Here is a 17591-nt window from a genome sequence, read left to right as displayed (position 1 = left end):
ATCATTTACTGGAACACTTGAATGCAACTTTCAACTGCCACCTGATGAGTAATTGTCTTTTCCTTATTTTGGATTTTAGATGTGTGACTCTGGTTGTGGTCATGCAAACCTTAATATATCTCGCTGAAGTCTCGCTGTCACAAAGGCAGTTTTTTTTTTGTTTTGTTTTGTTTTTGCTGAAGAGGAAATCTTAGAACTAATCTGCCTCTTTTTGATTGTGTTGTATATCATATATTACTCACTACAAGTTTCACAGCAAACCAAAGCAGAAATCCTACGATTACATATCCCAGCCGTGGAAAGGGTCGGTTAATGTGTCTTAGGGCAACACACTGAACAATATCAGCATGTGTGGTCTGATTTGTGAACTGTATGACAGGTACTTCAAGGCAACAGGATGTATGCACAATGCAAAGAGGGTTAAATTAACCTCTGGCACCCGATGCCCGTACTTCAAAAAGATTTTTCGGACATTATTTGCAAAACTTCACTAAACGTGGCACATGCAGATGCTTTCATGTCTATCGTATTTGTCTTTAATATGTGTTTAACGCTTTGCAGGGGGACCCCAGACATGGTACAGTTGTCCAGAATGTGTTTAAAAAGGAAAGACTCCACATCGCAGGTTTTCATTTGTTTTTCAAGTGGAGGAGCGGAGCTGAAGGTTGGAAAGTCCCGTCAAACATCCAACGTTTGTCTGCTGAGCTGGGACAATGAGGCCAGCTAGCCACAACTCATCAGGGAGCAGGAAGAGGGGATGACAGAGGGTGGGAGAGTTCGGCCGGAGTCTGCGGCTCCTCCGCGAGTCACCCCTTTTCAGGAAGCACCGGCGAGCTCGCACACGTGTTGTTGGCTGGTAGTCTGAGCGTGGAGTATTAGGAGCAGGGAGGAAACAGGTGCCCTTGACTTCATTGTTTCCACACCAACACCAAGAAAAAGGAGGAGATCGAGAAAATGGACAGATTTGAGTTAACAGAAGATGTGATTCATGGGTGAAAGAGTTAATGAGAGGAAGGAAAGTTAGGGAGGAGAAAGGTTGTGTTACACAGAGTGATCTTTTTTTTTTTTAAACTAGCAGAGCCTTGTTGTTTATATATTAATATGACTTCACACATCATGACGTCATAAATGAAACACCAAACACAACATTCCCAATTAATAAAAAATGATTTAATTTAAATTGTACAAAACCATTTTTGTCCAGCAAATTAACACATTTACCATTGTCATTAACTAATCGATTGTTTGTCTTATATAAATGGCTGCGTCATAAACAAAATATCATTTTATTTCCTCACTTTGTATTCAGTACAAGACATCTAAGTCCTTTGCCTGCTTGGACTGTGAAAGCAGATTATCTCTGCACACTACAACACACAGGCCCCAGGCCATGAGGTTAAAGATAAATATGAGATAAATACACATCTGAGAAGAAAACTTAAGCCACTTAATACTGATGAAGTGCTTTGCTACTTTGCTAGACTCATTGTCTCTTTTAATTCACTCCAAAAACTCCAAACCCATTCACTTCTTTTTCATAAAACTTACTCTATCTTTCTCTCAAACGTTTCACATTTCCTCCAAGTACACAACCTTTGACCACATGTTCATTGTCCTGTTCCCCTCTTTACGTCTCTTCACAAACCTTCAAATGCACTTTCTTTAATCATCTAATTTCTGATTAACCTCCGGGATTCCTACTAATAAAGCATTGATGTGTTGTTGCGATAGCTCCAACTTCCAAACATCTTCCGACAACATACTAAATAAAAATTTGTAAGTCTTAAATCTGGCTGCCTGACAAACCAGTGACTCAAAAAGACACATGCCAATAATTTAAAATTAGATCACATTTTCTGACAGATTTAGATATTATTGGGGTGACATTTGCCTTCCTCTTCAGCAGGCCTGCAGCAGAGGCTGGTAGGGCTCGGTCAGCACCTTGTAGCGGATCTTGGTGTTGGTGACGGCCCCGTGTTTTTGGCGCAGGTGCAGGCGCAGCTGACTCTTGTGTCGGAAGTGCAGGTCACACTTCTCACACTGGAAGACAAGTGGTGCACAGATTAGACATCGGGGAAATGAAAGGCAAACAAAGAAGGGCATTCTGTGATTTTCTTTGCAGACGATACAGCTCATGACGTAGGTAAATGCATTTGTGGCTTACAGTGTAAGGCTTCTCTCCAGTGTGGATGCGCAGGTGACTCTTCAAGGTCTGAAGGTGGCGGAACCGGGTGCCACAGGTGTGGCAGGGGTAAGGCTTCTCCCCTGTATGAATCAAGACGTGGGCCCTGAGGTGAGCAACCTAACACGGAAAACAGAGCAGGACAAACAGGTTGAGTGGTGAGATTGTGAAACAAAGAACCTAAAGAACATGTCAAGGCTTATACTCTGAAGTTTCCCCACATTAACATTTTTTTTTTTCAATCAGACAGTGCTCTATCAGCGACTCGACAGACTACTAAATGACTGGATGTCTCTTTCTTTTCTTATCGCTTTGATATTGAGATCAGTTGAAGAAAACTTTCACATAAGTTTGAAATTTTAAGGAAATATGAGTCTGAGTGAATGAACAGTTACATTATTGGTTGACTTTTTAGGATACAATGGGAAGATAAATTAAATACTGGTCTTAGAATGTCCTTTTTTTTATTATGGTTGTGATTAAAAATCTTCTCATAAACACACAGAGTTGTCCCTCACCTGTACGAATCGTGCCCCACAGGTGTCGCAGCGGTAGGGCTTCTCGCCAGAGTGAATGCGGGAGTGAGTCTTCAGGTTGGCCGGCCGGTTGAACTGAGCTCCACACACATTACAGCGGTACGGCTTGTCACCTGTCAGGTCCAAAAGGTCGCCATTAATATTTGTAGCTTATTTCTATTAAAACAAAGGCAGAGGTAGAAGGAACATAGCCGAACCTGAACAGACTGACTTGGTTCCCTGAAGGTTGCCTGAATAACTGTAGGGCACATAGCAGTTCTCACGCTTGACTGAGTGTTGGTTGTGATGGGCCGCTTCTGGATCAGAGGGGTGCACTTTGGGGAGAACGGTGCCAGGTGAGGTGACTGGAGAAATAGACGAGTTAAAAAAAGAAAGTAAGGATTTTACCTATTAACGGACATTTTGACCGCAAGTGTGAATAAGGAACAACGTGCCAACCTGGTTCCTCCTTGTGAGAGTGAGTCACTGTTAGATGATCCACAGAGGGTGGTGGCCCGAGGGGAGGGGCTCGGCCAGAACCCTCGTAGCAGGAGGCCTGCCCCTGTCTGATTGAGAGAGGGTCCAAAAGTTTCACAAAAACCCATAAACTACGTTTTATTTCTCTGTTATCTCGTCAGTTCCAGTTGCTCCTGCTTACCTATCAATCTGACCAGGCACTTCTCCAGACCACGCCTCTGTTGGTGCCTGTGGCACCGAGCCCACCCTCTCAGCAGAGGGTGATGCTCGACTTTGGGGTTCCTCTGGCTCCTCTACTTTCACAGTAGTGGCGGTGCAGAGGGGGTTAAGGACAATGTACTTGTACTTCTTCCAGTTGCAGGCCTTTGGGTCTGGTGAGGCTTTGGTGTCACTCTGGAGGAATAAAACCTGGATAGTTACTCCACTTTTGTAAATTCAAACTTGACTCCTATGAACCTTGTAGTGGCTCAAGTCGTGCTTTTGATCACTGATGACAATGCTTAAGGTGTCTTGAGGCATACCACAAAATTCTTGTTGCACGTGTTGGACTCGGCTGGAGAGTTTGGTTGGCAGCTGGAGCGGGCAGGGCTGTTTGGAGATGAAGTCGGGGAGCCGGTGAGGGGGGACCCAGGTTCTCCTTTTGTCTCCTTTGACCTGGGCTGACGGGCTGGGAAGTCCCCTGGCTTGAGAGAGCCGCCGGCCACTACAGGGACCCTGCCGGAAAAACACAGGAAGTGCTGTAATGGAGCTAAACCTGTCAACACGCACAAAGGCACACAGAACACAGAGGCAGCACTTCTGACTATGTGTAAACAAAAAGTGGCGACAAGTAAGTAGGAAAATATAAGGGCCACTCTTCAGGGTTGTCTCCTACTCTTGTTTCATGCTTAATTCTCTTACCTGATGGACCCGGCTGTTGGCAGCAGTGTCTGCGGCCGTGCATTAGGCAAGTCTCCTCCTTTGGGGGCTACAGAGGCTACAGATACCCTGGAGTCCAGCTCCAATTTCAGGTGTCTAGCACTCACATTCTCAGTGCTGAAAAGGAAAGACAAAAACATGTAAAAGTGCACAGTGAGATTAGTTTAAATGATCTCCTGCATTATTAAACCGCAGCGAATGTTCTTCTCAGGCACCTCACCAGTGCAGCTGCATGAAATCCCGGCAGGTATCAGCCACGTGGTCCATCTGCAGGTAGGTGGCGACAGCCAGCACCCCGGAGACGATGCTCGGTGTCAGAGGGAGGCGGGAGGTGTACATGAAGTCGAGCAGCAGGGAGACGCTGGATGGGTCCAAGGTGCCGGGGAGAGACACGGTCATGAGCTGCTCCCCGCTGCCACCACGCCCCTGAAGCAACACGCGGTGGGTGTACAGCGAGTAGAAGAACCCACTGAGAGGAGACAGGGAGACGGAGATGTACAACGTTTAATTCATGTGAGCATCAGCCTGAGGTCATTTGTTTTTAGAAGAGGTAAGGCAGTAATGATGGGAAGGAGAAGGGATGACAATGGATGTCCACATGTGGAAGGAAACTGAGACAGGCGAAGGTCTACAGGACAAAAGCCGTCATGAGTCAACCAGGAGAAGATATAACACACATGTGCTTGTGCAGATTACAGCTCATTCAAAACAAATTAGTCAGTTTCATCAGCTAAAGCCCACTTTGAGAAAACCCGTAGACTGTAAAGAAAAGGCTACTTCAGATAAAACCTCGACGACATGTGCACCGACCTGCAGGCCACGAGCACAGCACAGTGCGCCCGCAAGTGCACGTTCCCGACGACCAGGGTGGTGTCGGTCAGGATGCTTCTGTGCCGCAGTTCATTCATATTCAGCAGCACATCGTTCGAGTGGCGGGTAAACTCCTTCACGTAACCCTCAGGCGGGGCCGCGGCCCTCATCGCCTGTCCTCTGTCTACCCTGTATCCTTCTAACACTTCCATCATGCTCCTCTGGATCTGCAGGGGAGGGGAAGAAAAATGCATTATGAGTGAAAAATTCACAGTAAGTGTTGAATATTTGCATTAATTTTTTTTAGATTGCGATGCATATGAATAACCTACCTGTGTTTATCTGACAGAATAAATATACTGGAGTGTCACAGACACATCTGTTAGGTGAGACCAGCTCCCTACTCGTACCTGTGTGGTAAAACAAAGAGGAATACCCACTTCATCTCCTGTGCACGTTTAAACTTTACACTTTTTAATTCAATATAATTATAAGTCCTCAACCTTTGAATCAGTCAAGGTCGAGATCATTAACATTTCCACGTAAAAGCAGTCTAAACACACACTATCAAACAACCAGTGAAAAAAAATATAACATAATGAGAATTTCCAACTCACCCCGACCAGCAGGGACGAGAACTAACGCTCCCTCCGCTGACGTCAAGCCCCTGTGCTCAGCGTTCAGTCCACCGCCAAAAACGTGGAGCAGGAACCCACCCACAACCTCCAGCGACTCTGAGAAACACTGTGGCAGGAGGCTGCAGGGAGGGAGCTCTTTATAATGTCGCGCAGGAAGCCCCCTTACAACCACAGCCGCTCGTTTCCTCTTTCCTCAATGGCCCACGCGTACACTGGAAGCAGCGCAGGAAAAGGCCCTGGCCCGGGCTCTGGGCTCCAAGTATTTTTAGTGGGCTATTAGTTTGTCTAAACCCCCATAGCTCGGAGCAAAGTAATTGCAGGAAAGCGTTGTGTGTTTTTGTGCCACGCTGAAAAAATATATACGTGGAGGAGCAGTACGTGCCTGGCTATCTAGGGGTAAGGCAGAAAACATCCCCCACCAACGCTTTCCTACCCTTCACCCCTCTCCAGGACGGAGGAAACCGTTTGAGCGGAAGCAGGAACACCAGCTTATTGTTGGATAAACAAGCAATAACCTCATCATCGAGATTTTATCTCATCGTGGCTTATGATGTTTTTAACAACACAATCAATGGAATTCAAAGAGAGACTGTAATTGATAAGTGGACAAGATCAGTTAGGTTGCTCCTGGCTTCCGCCGTGGACGAGAGGCAACGTGTTATGAGGACACGGAGGAAGGAAGCAGGACAAAATCGATCGTTCTAGATGGGGGGACACCTTCTCCTGGTGGTGAAAAACAACCTCTGCCCCGCCCTGACTGAGAGAAATGCAGCCGACAGATGTGCAGGAACTTCCCCCCGCACACACACACACACACAGCGCATCCTGCGAAGCTGCTCAGAGACATGGATGAAAACGCCTGCGCAGGACATCCGTCAATAATAAAGCAAGCAGGGGATAAGGGAGGAGAAATGATGATGAGGGGGGGAGGGGGCTACGGAGCGAAGGGGACAAGGGCTCAAAGGTCACGAATAACTAAAAAATAAGCGGAAAGCCACCTCACCCTCGGTACAACCTTGGACTCGCAGCGAGTCAGATACAGGACAGTAAACCGAGGCACTACAAAAGTGAACCATGAACTGGATTTCCTCCACATCAAAGTATTTCGCAGAAGGAGACCTTGAAGAAGGCGGAGAGGAATCTTTAAAGTTGACTCAGGGATAATGAATACGAGGTTTCAGTGGTGCAACAGCAAAGTTGTGATCAGTGAAGAGAAGACATTGTTTTTGTTGTCACTCTTATGACTAATCCAGTTCAAAATGAGACAAATGTGAAGCTTCTTTTTTTAATTTTGAGCTGATTAAAAACATTTTTTTCATTCATTCATAAAATCACTAAAATCTACTTTGTTACAAGTCAGTGTGTCAAATATGGTGTCAGTGTCAAACAACGTGCCCGTGTTTTGATGTGAATCCTTTGAAAATGCGAGTCGGAAGTAACATGTTTGCATGGGACGGAGGGCGCTGGTTGCGTGTCCTTGTGCTTTTATTTGTTTGGACGGGGGTCGGATCAATTGTGTGCTTTGTAAAAAAAAAAAAAAAAAACAGAAGAGAGAGAGAAAAAAAGGAAAAACCATAAAGGAAAACAACGATTAAGAAAACAGAGAGGGAGATGTAGGTCTCGGCTACTTCCAGGCATTGTGAGAAGAACGGATGAGGGGGGCGGTTGAGGAAAAGTGAGAACATTACTAAACGGGTTCACCAATGGCCGGAAGCCATTGGGTCTGTCCCGTTGGCGAGGCTGGGCAACGCTCACTGAGACTTCCTGCATCTTACCCCCATCTGTCAGTGCCCATCAGCGACCCAGTGGTCCTGTTTTTGATTAATGCGGAGTGCTCGCTGTTTACCATCAAAATAAAGAACCGCATGAATCCTCAAATGAAGGGCTTCCCCTCGTTTTCTGGTTTCCTGGATACGATGTTTATCTGATAACGTGTGCATGTCCTGAGCCATGCTTTGACTTCAAAACTCCCAGTTGGTGCCAAAGTGTTGATAGCTCCTGCAACAATAACACAGATCTGCTTAAACTGCCTCTTCCTGCGATTGCAGAGCTCTGTGGACATATAAGGGCAACCAGCACCGAGCTGCTGGCAGGAGGAGAAGGAGGAGGAAGTGGGGAGATCCCAGCTTTGGTTGTTTGTCCACTTGTTGGCAGAGGCAGAGGGGAAATAAAACACAAATTATGAAGTTATGAATTCCTTCCGTTGAAGAGGTGCCTTGGGGAAAGGAGCTGGCCTCTGACGAGCTGAGGGAAGGACAAAAAGAGGAAGATGCGGGGTAAGGGGTAACAGTGGAGGGACAGTTGACCCAAATCTTTTGATCCGCAAAATTACAACTTGACCTCCATATGAACTGACCATTGTATGATGCATAACAACTGGGTATATGTTGAATTACTAATATTCAGTGGGAAGCTGGCACATTTTCAGTCAAACCCAGTGAACCCAATAAACACTATTTAAAACGTATAAATAGACCAAATCTGCTGACTAGCCTTGATAAATACACTAATTATGTTGCACACAATCATACAAAAGCACCATGTCTGTACACTGGAATCATATTAACACTTTTTACACTTAAATTTTTGTTCTGTTACTTTTTTTCTTTAACTTTCCTCACATTTTTTTGATTTCTCTTGTCTTTAAGTATATTTGTATACTGTATGTACTTCATGTGATGTGGCCTCATATACTGTACTTAACATGCAGTGCAGTATCTGAAACCACATCTGAAATCATACTGTAAGTTCTAAATTAAGAAGCAATGGAGCTGATTCTGCGCTATTGGCGCCATCTTAACTCGGAGATGCCTGGGTGGATCCATGCGACACATCAAGTAAACTTGCAGCTGTTGCATTGGACTCCATTAAATATAACATTGCTTACTAAGCAGAATTGTGATACTTGGAATAAGCAGCAAATCGCTTTCTCAATCACTAATCATGGCGGGACTGGATGTTTCTGAGAGAGTATTGTGTGGAGTTCCAAAATAGTTTTGCGGAAACTGTTTGTGTGCAAAACATAATCAGGCCAACCAAAGCACCATCGGAAGCAGAATACAGTAAGCTTTGTTTATATCAAACACTTTCATTACACATAGATAGCTTGTCACTAAAGCAGTAACAAATGTCAATAATTTAAGTATTTTCTTAAAAATACAGTATTGAATGGACGTGGGGGTTCCCGTTAAAACGTGAGTATCTGAGTTTTTATAAAACAGTCGAGTTTTGTATTTTATTTTCTAAAATGTGACGGACCCGCCCGCCACCCCACCGCCTCCCTACATGCGCGCGCACTGAACTCGCGCACTGCGGCGACGTCACACATGGGGAAGGCGGTGAGGAGCCGCCGCTGCTGCTAAAGGCCTCAGGATCCGGGACAAAGTAGGTTAACGACGCCAAAGCAAAAAGCGAGTTTTCTCTGGATAACTTTCGCCAACCTTTGAACGCGTAAGCGGAGGTTTAGGCCTCGTTTGTGTGGCTCATTTCAGGTGGTGGGTAGGTCTCGGTTGTCGCATTGTTCCCTCTTCGGTTGTGCTGGAGTTAGCCTGAAGGCAAGGCACGAGCTTTGAGTGGAAAACAGGCTAGCAAACAAGTAAACAAGCCTGTTATTAAAGTTAATTCTCGCTAATTATCTATCATTGTGGGTTATTGTGTCACTTAAGTGGCGTGTTTTCCACATATGTGACGCACAGAGGACATATTTGGACACACAGCTTGGCTGTTTGTCAGTCATTCATATGAGACATTAGTGCTGTGCGTTTAAAAACAAGTTATATTTCGCCGATGTGAGTTTAATGTGTTTTCTCTGCTTCCATTTTACCTGTTTTTTTTTTGTTGCTTTTTTGTATTTGTAGATGAGACTGAAGGGCAGAGGAGAATCACTGTAACGGTACTGTACAAGGTAGGAAACGCTGATACGTTAGTTATATGTACAGTCGTGTTTGCAAATGTTATTTCACGTTGTGTTTATTAAGCATTTTGTTTTAGTAAATGTTGTCTCGTTGTTATTTTATTTAAGTCGTGTGTCGCTACTGTGTATACAAAAATGTTAACCGCAGCCGTTTGCTTTCAAAATAAAAGCGCATGAAACGAAGCTGGATATTAATAATAATGTATTAAATGAAATATCGAGATAATATATTATAACTTTATTTGAGTTAAGCATATTAAGGATTTTTGTCCATTAATTGCCACGATGTATTTCTAAATGTTTGTATTGCTGAAACTCTTACGAAGGGGGTATTTTATTTTGGTAGTCAAAAATACCGGCTGCCTTTTTTGTTTATTTCCGGTAGCTTGATGCTCGTCGCTGTCATCAACTTTGATATTTCACGAGTTGCTACCGCCACGAAACAAAGCCGAAATAATGAATAGACATACCACCACTGTTTTCCTAAATGAATATAAAACCAAACTGGCCGTAAAACCCAGAGCGACACATCTGGTGAGATTAATTTTCTGGCCCGGTCATCCTCGGATTTGAGTGTGTGTGTTCATCCGGATTCGGGCAGAAAGGAGGAGGTGTTGGTCACTTGGTCACTACACGTGGTTACATCGTATAAAGCAATTTACACAATGCTGATTCTGCAACGGCAACAACAACAACAACAACCCCATGAATGGAAACCCCCCAAAATAACAGTGAGCTAAATGTAGTGTGTCAGCGTTGTGTTTCTGTAGGGCTACATCATCCTCCCATCCATCATCATAATCCTCTTACCAACATGGTCTTATGATGGCCACACGACCCACATGCAATCAGCCTGAGTGGGCTGCTAATTTCTCCGCCCTGACAACATTTGGATTTGATTCGCTCTTGTGTGTGTGTGTGTGTGCGCGTGTACTTTCAATCCCTTCAGGCTTTGTGCCAGTGTACATGCATGAACTTGTTTAAATAACAATTGAGGATTCAGCTGTATTTAGTCCGTCAGTCATGCTCTGTAAAGTGTTGAATGTACCGACAGATGTTGGAGGCTCCAAGATCACAACGGCTTAATATTTCAAATTTGTTCTGTCTGACCTCGACGGGATCCAGTTCATAATGTTGTTTGTTTTTCTTCACAGACGTATACATGACAAATCAATGATTGTATTAGATTACCAGTCAGACACTGGACCTGTCTCTGCCTTGTCTCTGTAAATGCACTGAATCATGTCTTTTATTTTATTTTTTTTAATTGGGTTTCTCTTTATATAAGACCTCAGGTGCAAGGCAGCACTCGGACGTGTCAGCTGTGCGCTCTGGCGTTGTTATTTATCCCACAGAGAATATCTAATATATTGTTGTGAGCCAGGTGTTCATGTGTTTGCAGATACATATCGTTGCATAACATTTCCTGCTTTGTTTTTGTCTCCAATTCATTTAGAAATAAGTGATACTGGTGTGTAAACACTCAAAGACAATAACTATTGTGGGGGGACAACAGGCGAGTGGTAGCCACAGAGTTGCACCTGTTTTGTATCTGTACGTGTGTGTGTGTGTGTGTGTTTGCCTTCTTTTCCATAACCGTTTGTGTCTCGAGGCACGCAAAATAACACACACACACACGTTTCAGTCATGTCGGGCCAGCTGGAAAGCCCCGAGCCCTGCAGAAATGGCTGCTCTCTTCCTGCTCCTCATGTGGACGCCTATTGTTCAGTCTGTGTGCCCCCGTTGCCATAGGAAACGAAGTCTGAAGCATCCCTTAGTTTCCACTGGTTACCTGAGTGTTAAATACACACAACAGCCCCAGCTGTTTTCAGACAAAATAATTATAACCGAAAGCTGCAACATAAGCGATAATTTGCTGTTAGCGTTGTGTCGTACTATTAAGTTACGATAATCCTGTAATTTATCCCACGGTGGGGAAATTTGCGGCGTCACGGCGACATTGAAAGAACAGAAATGTTATATCATATGATTTAAATATTCTCCTTTGTCGTTTCGTCTCAGAAGCCTGTCATGTCCGGTCCCACCTGGCTGCCGCCGAGGACTCTGGACAGCCCAGAGAGAGCCGTCCCCCAGATGTCCCACTCCGCCGGGGCAGCGATCTACCGAGCCCCCAACAAGAAGGGTACGTCCGAGTTCAGACCAAAATATGGTCCCTACGACCAGAACGGAGGAGGAGGAGGAGGAGGAGGAGGAGGAGGGATGACCAACAGGTACATGGCGACTGGTCCCACAGGTGAGAATGCCACTGATTTGTAAGTCATTTGTAAGTAAAATTTACGCGTACTAACTTCCTCGTGGCGTAACTGATCTTTTTATAACTGCAGCCATCGCCAGCACAAAGAAGCAGTTAACCCTGTACAGACAGATGATATGAAATAAGGGAACTCATAATGTTCCCTAAATGTTTTCGAGATGCAGCAATAAAATCTGCGTTTCTCTGCTTCCTAATATACGCGTTAGTTGATGAGTAATAATTCTCTCTGTTCAAGCTGGTCATGAAGAAATAACGCAAATAATGGCAACAAAGAGGCGGTCTGAGGTTTTTTACATTCTTTCGGTGTGAAATTCCTTCTGGATGTTTTCACATACAGTCCTGCTCTGCTACCGTGCAGGAAAGATAAGAAGGAATTTAACATTAAGACGACAACGATGCCAGTTTAAACCGCGTTAAATGTTCACACTAGTTTAAGCTGAGTCAACTCTTACACACCGATTGGACTGTGGAGCATTGATGTCCTGTAATGCCGTGGAGGAATTTCAGTATGAAAGTAATTGTCTCTTTGGGTTAAATTAACATGCTCCCTGCTGAGTCGTGTTTCCAATATCGGCTCTCCAAACTACAGGTGGACCAATTCATCATTCATCCGCCGATCACTATTACCCCCCTCCTCCTCCTCACGGGCCCAAAGACGACCGCAACTGGAGCCCTCACATGGACAGCTACGAGCTGATGGTGGGGGGATACTTTATTACTTAAATACTTTATTTTAAAGATGTAACTATAGATCTCCAAGCTAAGAGGAGGACATGGAAACGTTCTGATAAAGTCACTGACATCTTTGTAATGCTCTTCTGATGTTGTCAGCATCGTGGCCCTGAGAAGCCGGCGGCCTATCACTCCAACATCGACGCCGATATCGACTCCCTCACCAGTATGCTCGCTGACCTGGACAGCCACCCGCAGGACTCCAGCGCTCAAGTATGACGCTTCACTCTATTACATCATGGAAACTGACGAGAACCGATCAAATAAATGAGATAAATCGGTCCATCAGTGTTCATTTATTGCCCTCTGTCCCCGCAGCTCTACGACAACGTGCCTTACAACAAATACCTCTCAGGAGATCACTACAAACCTGCACATCAGACTGCAGCTCCTCCTCAGGGTCGGCCGACGATGGGCTACAGCTCTCACGCCCAGAGCCAGTACCACCCGGCGCCCCCTTACTCCAGCGACCACCAGGCGGCTCAGTACTCCGCCGCCCACCAGCAGGACTACTACACCTCCTCCGCTCCCAAGCCCTACCCTCAGCCCGTCCCAGCCTCCTACACCACTGCCTCGACTCCCACGGGGCCCAGGTTCAGCGTCCAGGTCAAGACGGCGCAGCCCGTCACCTACTCTCAGACGGGGAGGCAGGCCGAGCAGGCGTACACTCCGCCTCCTCCCCGACAGCACGTGTCGCGACCGCCGCCCCAGACTCAGACGGCTCCACAGGGCTGGTACCCTTCACATCCCGGCTCACAGGTTCAGGATATGCACCCCGAGGGGGGCTACAAGGCGAGCGGCCCGGGACCCGGAGGGAGAGTCAACCAGGTTCCGGTGTCTAAGAGAGGGATGGAGAATAACATGACGGGGCCGGGAGCTGCTCAGAGTCCTGCTTATCAAATGAGCAAGGTAGGGACACGAATCTCAGTTTAATGGATCAGACGTTTGTTTCGCAGTTTCATGCATTCGCTATGTCTCCTCTTTCCTCAGCAGGGGGTAGCAACGAGGCCCGAGGAGGAGCTGGATCGACTCACCAAGAAGTTGGTTTATGACATGAACCACCCGCCTGCAGAGGACTATTTCGGTACGGTTTCTACGCGTGCACCGTAAAACCAGCCGAATGTAAAACCGGTTTTGGCTTTGTAACACTTCCCTAAACAAATTCTGCTCTGTCCGTCTGCGTCCAGGTCGCTGTGCCCGCTGCGGAGACAACGTGGTCGGAGACGGCAGCGGCTGCATCGCCATGGAGCAGGTGTTCCACGTGGAGTGCTTCACGTGCATCACCTGCCACGCACGTCTCCGGGGGCAACCGTTCTACGCTCTCGACAAGAAGAGTTACTGCGAGAGCTGTTACATTGTAAGTGAAGGAAGTCGACCCTTTATAGTTAAAACTTTCGGATGGTCTGTTTACCCGGCACGATGGCAAAGCGTTATCTAAATTCCTTCTCACTCACGTATTTCTAGTGATCTTCATCATCGCAGTAGTTTTCTGTCATTTCTTCTCTCATGGTGTTTCCTCCTTTGGTTTTTAGAGCACCCTGGAGCGCTGTTCAAAGTGCTCCAAACCCATCCTGGACCGCATCCTACGCGCCATGGGCAAAGCCTACCACCCTCGCTGTTTCACATGTGTGGTGTGTAACTGCTGCCTGGACGGCGTCCCCTTCACCGTGGACGCCACGTCTCAGATACACTGCATAGACGACTTTCACAGGTGCGCTCTCGTCAACACGCACCACTCAGACGCCATTTCTTTCTCCAAAGCCTGATAACTAATGACTGAGTTTTGACGCCGCCTCTGACAGGAAGTACGCGCCCCGCTGCTCGGTGTGTGGCGAGCCCATCATGCCTGAGCCGGGTCAGGAGGAGACCGTCAGGATCGTAGCTCTGGACCGCAGCTTCCACGTCAACTGTTACATCTGTGAGGTGAGTTCATTTTCGTGTAAATAAGCGTTTGGAATAAAATCTGAACAAATTAATAGATTGATCGAGTTTGGCTGTTACATCTGTAAGACCCTGGGGCCTGATTTTGTTCATTGCTGCCACACATTGAACCCCTGTCTTCTCATTCATTCATTCATTCATTCATTCATCCAAATGTATTACAAGAGAAATGGAAGAAAACAAACACAAGTTTAAAGCACACACGCTGAAGGTCTCTTCTAGTCTGTCTAGTTTTTCTCGTCTGAACATTCAAATGTGCAAATATTTTCACATGATCGTCCAGGAATAAACTGCAGAATGTTTCTAGTTTTGAGTTATAATTACAGACTACTGCCACCTGCTGGTGTGAAGAGGTACCTCCACTCAGCACAGGTGTTGATTTAATTAAAAGAAATCAATCATGATGGCTTGGGGAAATTTAATTCCTTACATCTTTTGTTCCATTTCATTGAGATAAAATCATCAAACAATGCATCACGTTAGTACCAAACTAGACATCTGCTTTATTTTGGAGCCTGATAGATTCACAAAGCAGTGTTTTAGACGATAGAGGAGGAGAGAATAAATAAAATAATTATCCTGATCTTAAAGAAACGTTTCAGATTAGATTAGAGTTTCACACCAAGCGCCCCCAAAATAGCCTGGTTTGTTACAAGTGTTTCTCCTCCACGGGTCCGTGCGAAAGAGCCGAGGTGACTGGAGTGTCTGTGTTCATCAGGAATGTGGACTCCTGCTGTCGTCCGAGGGCGAGGGTCGAGGCTGTTACCCGCTGGACGGCCACATCTTGTGTAAGAGCTGCAGCGCTCGCCGCATCCAGGACCTCTCGGCCAAAATCTCCACCGACTGCTAACAAACCTTTTTTTTTTTTTCTCCAAAAACAAATCGGACAGTAAACACACCACACGGCATAAATCGGTTCATCTGTTACTGTTACTCCTGTTACTGAAGTTTTCTCGCTTCTCCTCCTCCTTCTTCTTTTATTTCGTTACGTTTCCGTTTAGCTCAGTGTTACAGTGGCCTGATCTGCAGGCAGCTTGGGCTCCACTCACCACTTTTCCACACCGGTACTGTTCACACCATTAGCTCGCGCATCGTATATCCCCGTCAATCACAAAGGAAGCACGAGAGGACATCACAGAAGACGACGGCTTGTTTCGACCGACCTAAACGAAGTCCTGAACTGTCTCGCGACACTAAAAGCACACAACGAAACTGTGATTGTACATAACAGACAGTGACATTGGAAATAATCCCAGTTGCTTCGGAGAGTGTAGCCTTTAGTGCGGTGAAAAACTTGCAGTGAAGTAGATGAAGAAGTATAGACGAAAGGAATGTGTAGGGTTTTTCTTTTCTTAAGTGTTTGCTAGCGCAGGTTATTTCTCACGCGTCTCAACGTTATGGAATCATGTTTAGTTATTTAATCTCTTAACATTTGTTTGAATGTCCGCAAAACACAAGGGTTGCTATTTTTTTTGTGTGCGCGTGGATACTTGACTGTTATATCGAAGCTGACGGTGCAATGAAGTCTTCTGTCTAACTGGACAACAGGGTGTGGGTCACTGACTGCGTGAAGCCTCAGGTGAAGAGTTTGCGTACGTGCCATTTGGGAAATAATAACATAATTTGTACGGTTTGAAAATGATTTTTACACATTTGCTAAGGATAATGAATGTCAAATTTAAGGGGGTGACTTTTATTTCCCCCTGATATAGGTCGTCCTTCTGGCTTCACTTAATGTCAATCCTTCCACTCCCACGAGACTTTGGAGCGACATTGTTTGTTATGATTTGTGTTTAACCTCTTGTCCATCCGTCCGCATTTATTTTTTCGTATGTGTTTAACTTAAAAGGGCTAGAAATTTGAAAGCCTTACCTCAAGGACGTCGTTCAGTTTCATCATGATCCTGAAACTGTGAATTCTGCATTTTTTTTTCCTTCTTTTTTTTTTTGTAACGCTTGATCACACTTAATACGGTTCAGCTTTCGCCTCCCGTTTATTTATCTCGCGGTGTACATAACTGTGCGAGGCTAACATTGCATTAATGCTCGTATATGTCACTTTTAAAGCCCTGAGTCATGGCGTCATACTCTTTTTCGTTCCCGCTGCAGTTATCCTTTTCACATCCTCCTCGTGTTCACTTTATAACGCTGTGAATCGGAGCTCGTAGACTGAAGTCGTCCACAGAACTGCAGCCGTCTAATAATGGATTCACCCTGAAGTTGGATTAAATTGAAGCGGAGGTTTGCAGCTCGCGGGGTGGCTTTGTCTCCTAATGCAGGCTGTAGTGATGTAATCTGATATTAAAATGTCACCAAATGAACCGGTGTGTTTGTGGCTTTTTAAGGTAATGCTGTCCATCGTCCGAGCCCAAAGGGGCTGCGTTATTTGTGATCTTTACCAGACGGAGCCGACGTAACAAAACCTGCTGCTGTGTTGCGTTATTGAGGTTTTGATGTAGACAAAAAAATGGATGCTGCTTTAACAATAACACATAGCTGCTGCAGTTACCGTTTTAATGCCTTTAATTATTTATTTATGCGTAATTGACACACACCCACATTCTGTAATTACAACCAGAGTGTGGTCACAGTACATGATTTTACCCAGCGGAGGGCAGTATTACCCACTGGTATCAACACTGCCTAAATAAAAAGGCAAAAAGGCTGAATGGAGATGATCCAGCTGCAGTTAAAGTGGACATTTAACCCTTTGACTTCCACACTAAGAAATGCGATTAATCACGATTAAATGTCATTCACTTTTAATCTATATTGATAGTGTGCACTGCAAGCTGAGCATTTTGACGTATCATTATTAAAATGTTCACACAATAGTACAGTTTGATAAAATATAAATACTGAAGCTTTATGATGTATATTTTCGAGCTATGGTCATCTGTTTAAAAGCACTTTAGTATAAACTAGTTTAAGAGCCACAGCTTATATATATAATGTGTTCAAACATGGGTAAATTTGTGTATCTTACAAACTGAATGACTGGCACTGACAACTACTACTATCACAAAAAAAAGATCAACTGTGTGGTTACAATGCTAGTCAAAGGGTTAAAAATACTGTGATTAATTTGCATCAACTATGCGAATAATGCGATTAATCGCGATTAAAAAAAATCTATTGACATCCCTAATTTAAATTCTTGTAAATGTACACCGATCATTTGCGTAGGTCTC

At 45.1% G+C, this 17591-nt stretch overlaps 2 protein-coding genes across 2 annotated transcripts; one reads left to right on the top strand and one right to left on the bottom strand.

The window, feature by feature from the left end:
• Positions 1–1148: 1148 nt before the first annotated feature.
• bcl6b (BCL6B transcription repressor) lies at positions 1149–5671 on the bottom strand. Its single transcript, XM_047573242.1, has 12 exons — positions 5520–5671; positions 5235–5312; positions 4903–5129; positions 4313–4561; positions 4075–4209; positions 3696–3888; positions 3356–3567; positions 3157–3263; positions 2916–3062; positions 2701–2831; positions 2165–2302; positions 1149–2040 (listed from the first exon to the last, which is right to left on the bottom strand). Exons 3-12 carry the CDS (start codon positions 5115–5117, stop codon positions 1900–1902), a joined length of 1668 nt encoding a protein of 555 aa, XP_047429198.1. The 5' UTR covers positions 5118–5129; positions 5235–5312; positions 5520–5671; the 3' UTR covers positions 1149–1899.
• A 3151-nt stretch (positions 5672–8822) lies between these two features.
• Positions 8823–16721, top strand: trip6 (thyroid hormone receptor interactor 6). Its single transcript, XM_047596925.1, has 11 exons — positions 8823–8924; positions 9398–9444; positions 11476–11707; positions 12318–12427; positions 12560–12673; positions 12779–13369; positions 13451–13544; positions 13648–13817; positions 13993–14171; positions 14263–14383; positions 15120–16721. The coding sequence occupies exons 3-11, from the start codon at positions 11485–11487 to the stop codon at positions 15249–15251; spliced, it is 1734 nt and encodes a 577-aa protein (XP_047452881.1). The 5' UTR covers positions 8823–8924; positions 9398–9444; positions 11476–11484; the 3' UTR covers positions 15252–16721.
• Positions 16722–17591: the final 870 nt, after the last annotated feature.

The sequence above is a fragment of the Mugil cephalus genome, chromosome 1 (assembly GCF_022458985.1).
Source record: "Mugil cephalus isolate CIBA_MC_2020 chromosome 1, CIBA_Mcephalus_1.1, whole genome shotgun sequence".
Lineage (NCBI taxonomy): Eukaryota > Metazoa > Chordata > Actinopteri > Mugiliformes > Mugilidae > Mugil > Mugil cephalus.
The sequence above is the reverse complement of the archived record's forward strand: the minus strand, read 5'-3'. Positions and strand labels throughout refer to the sequence as shown.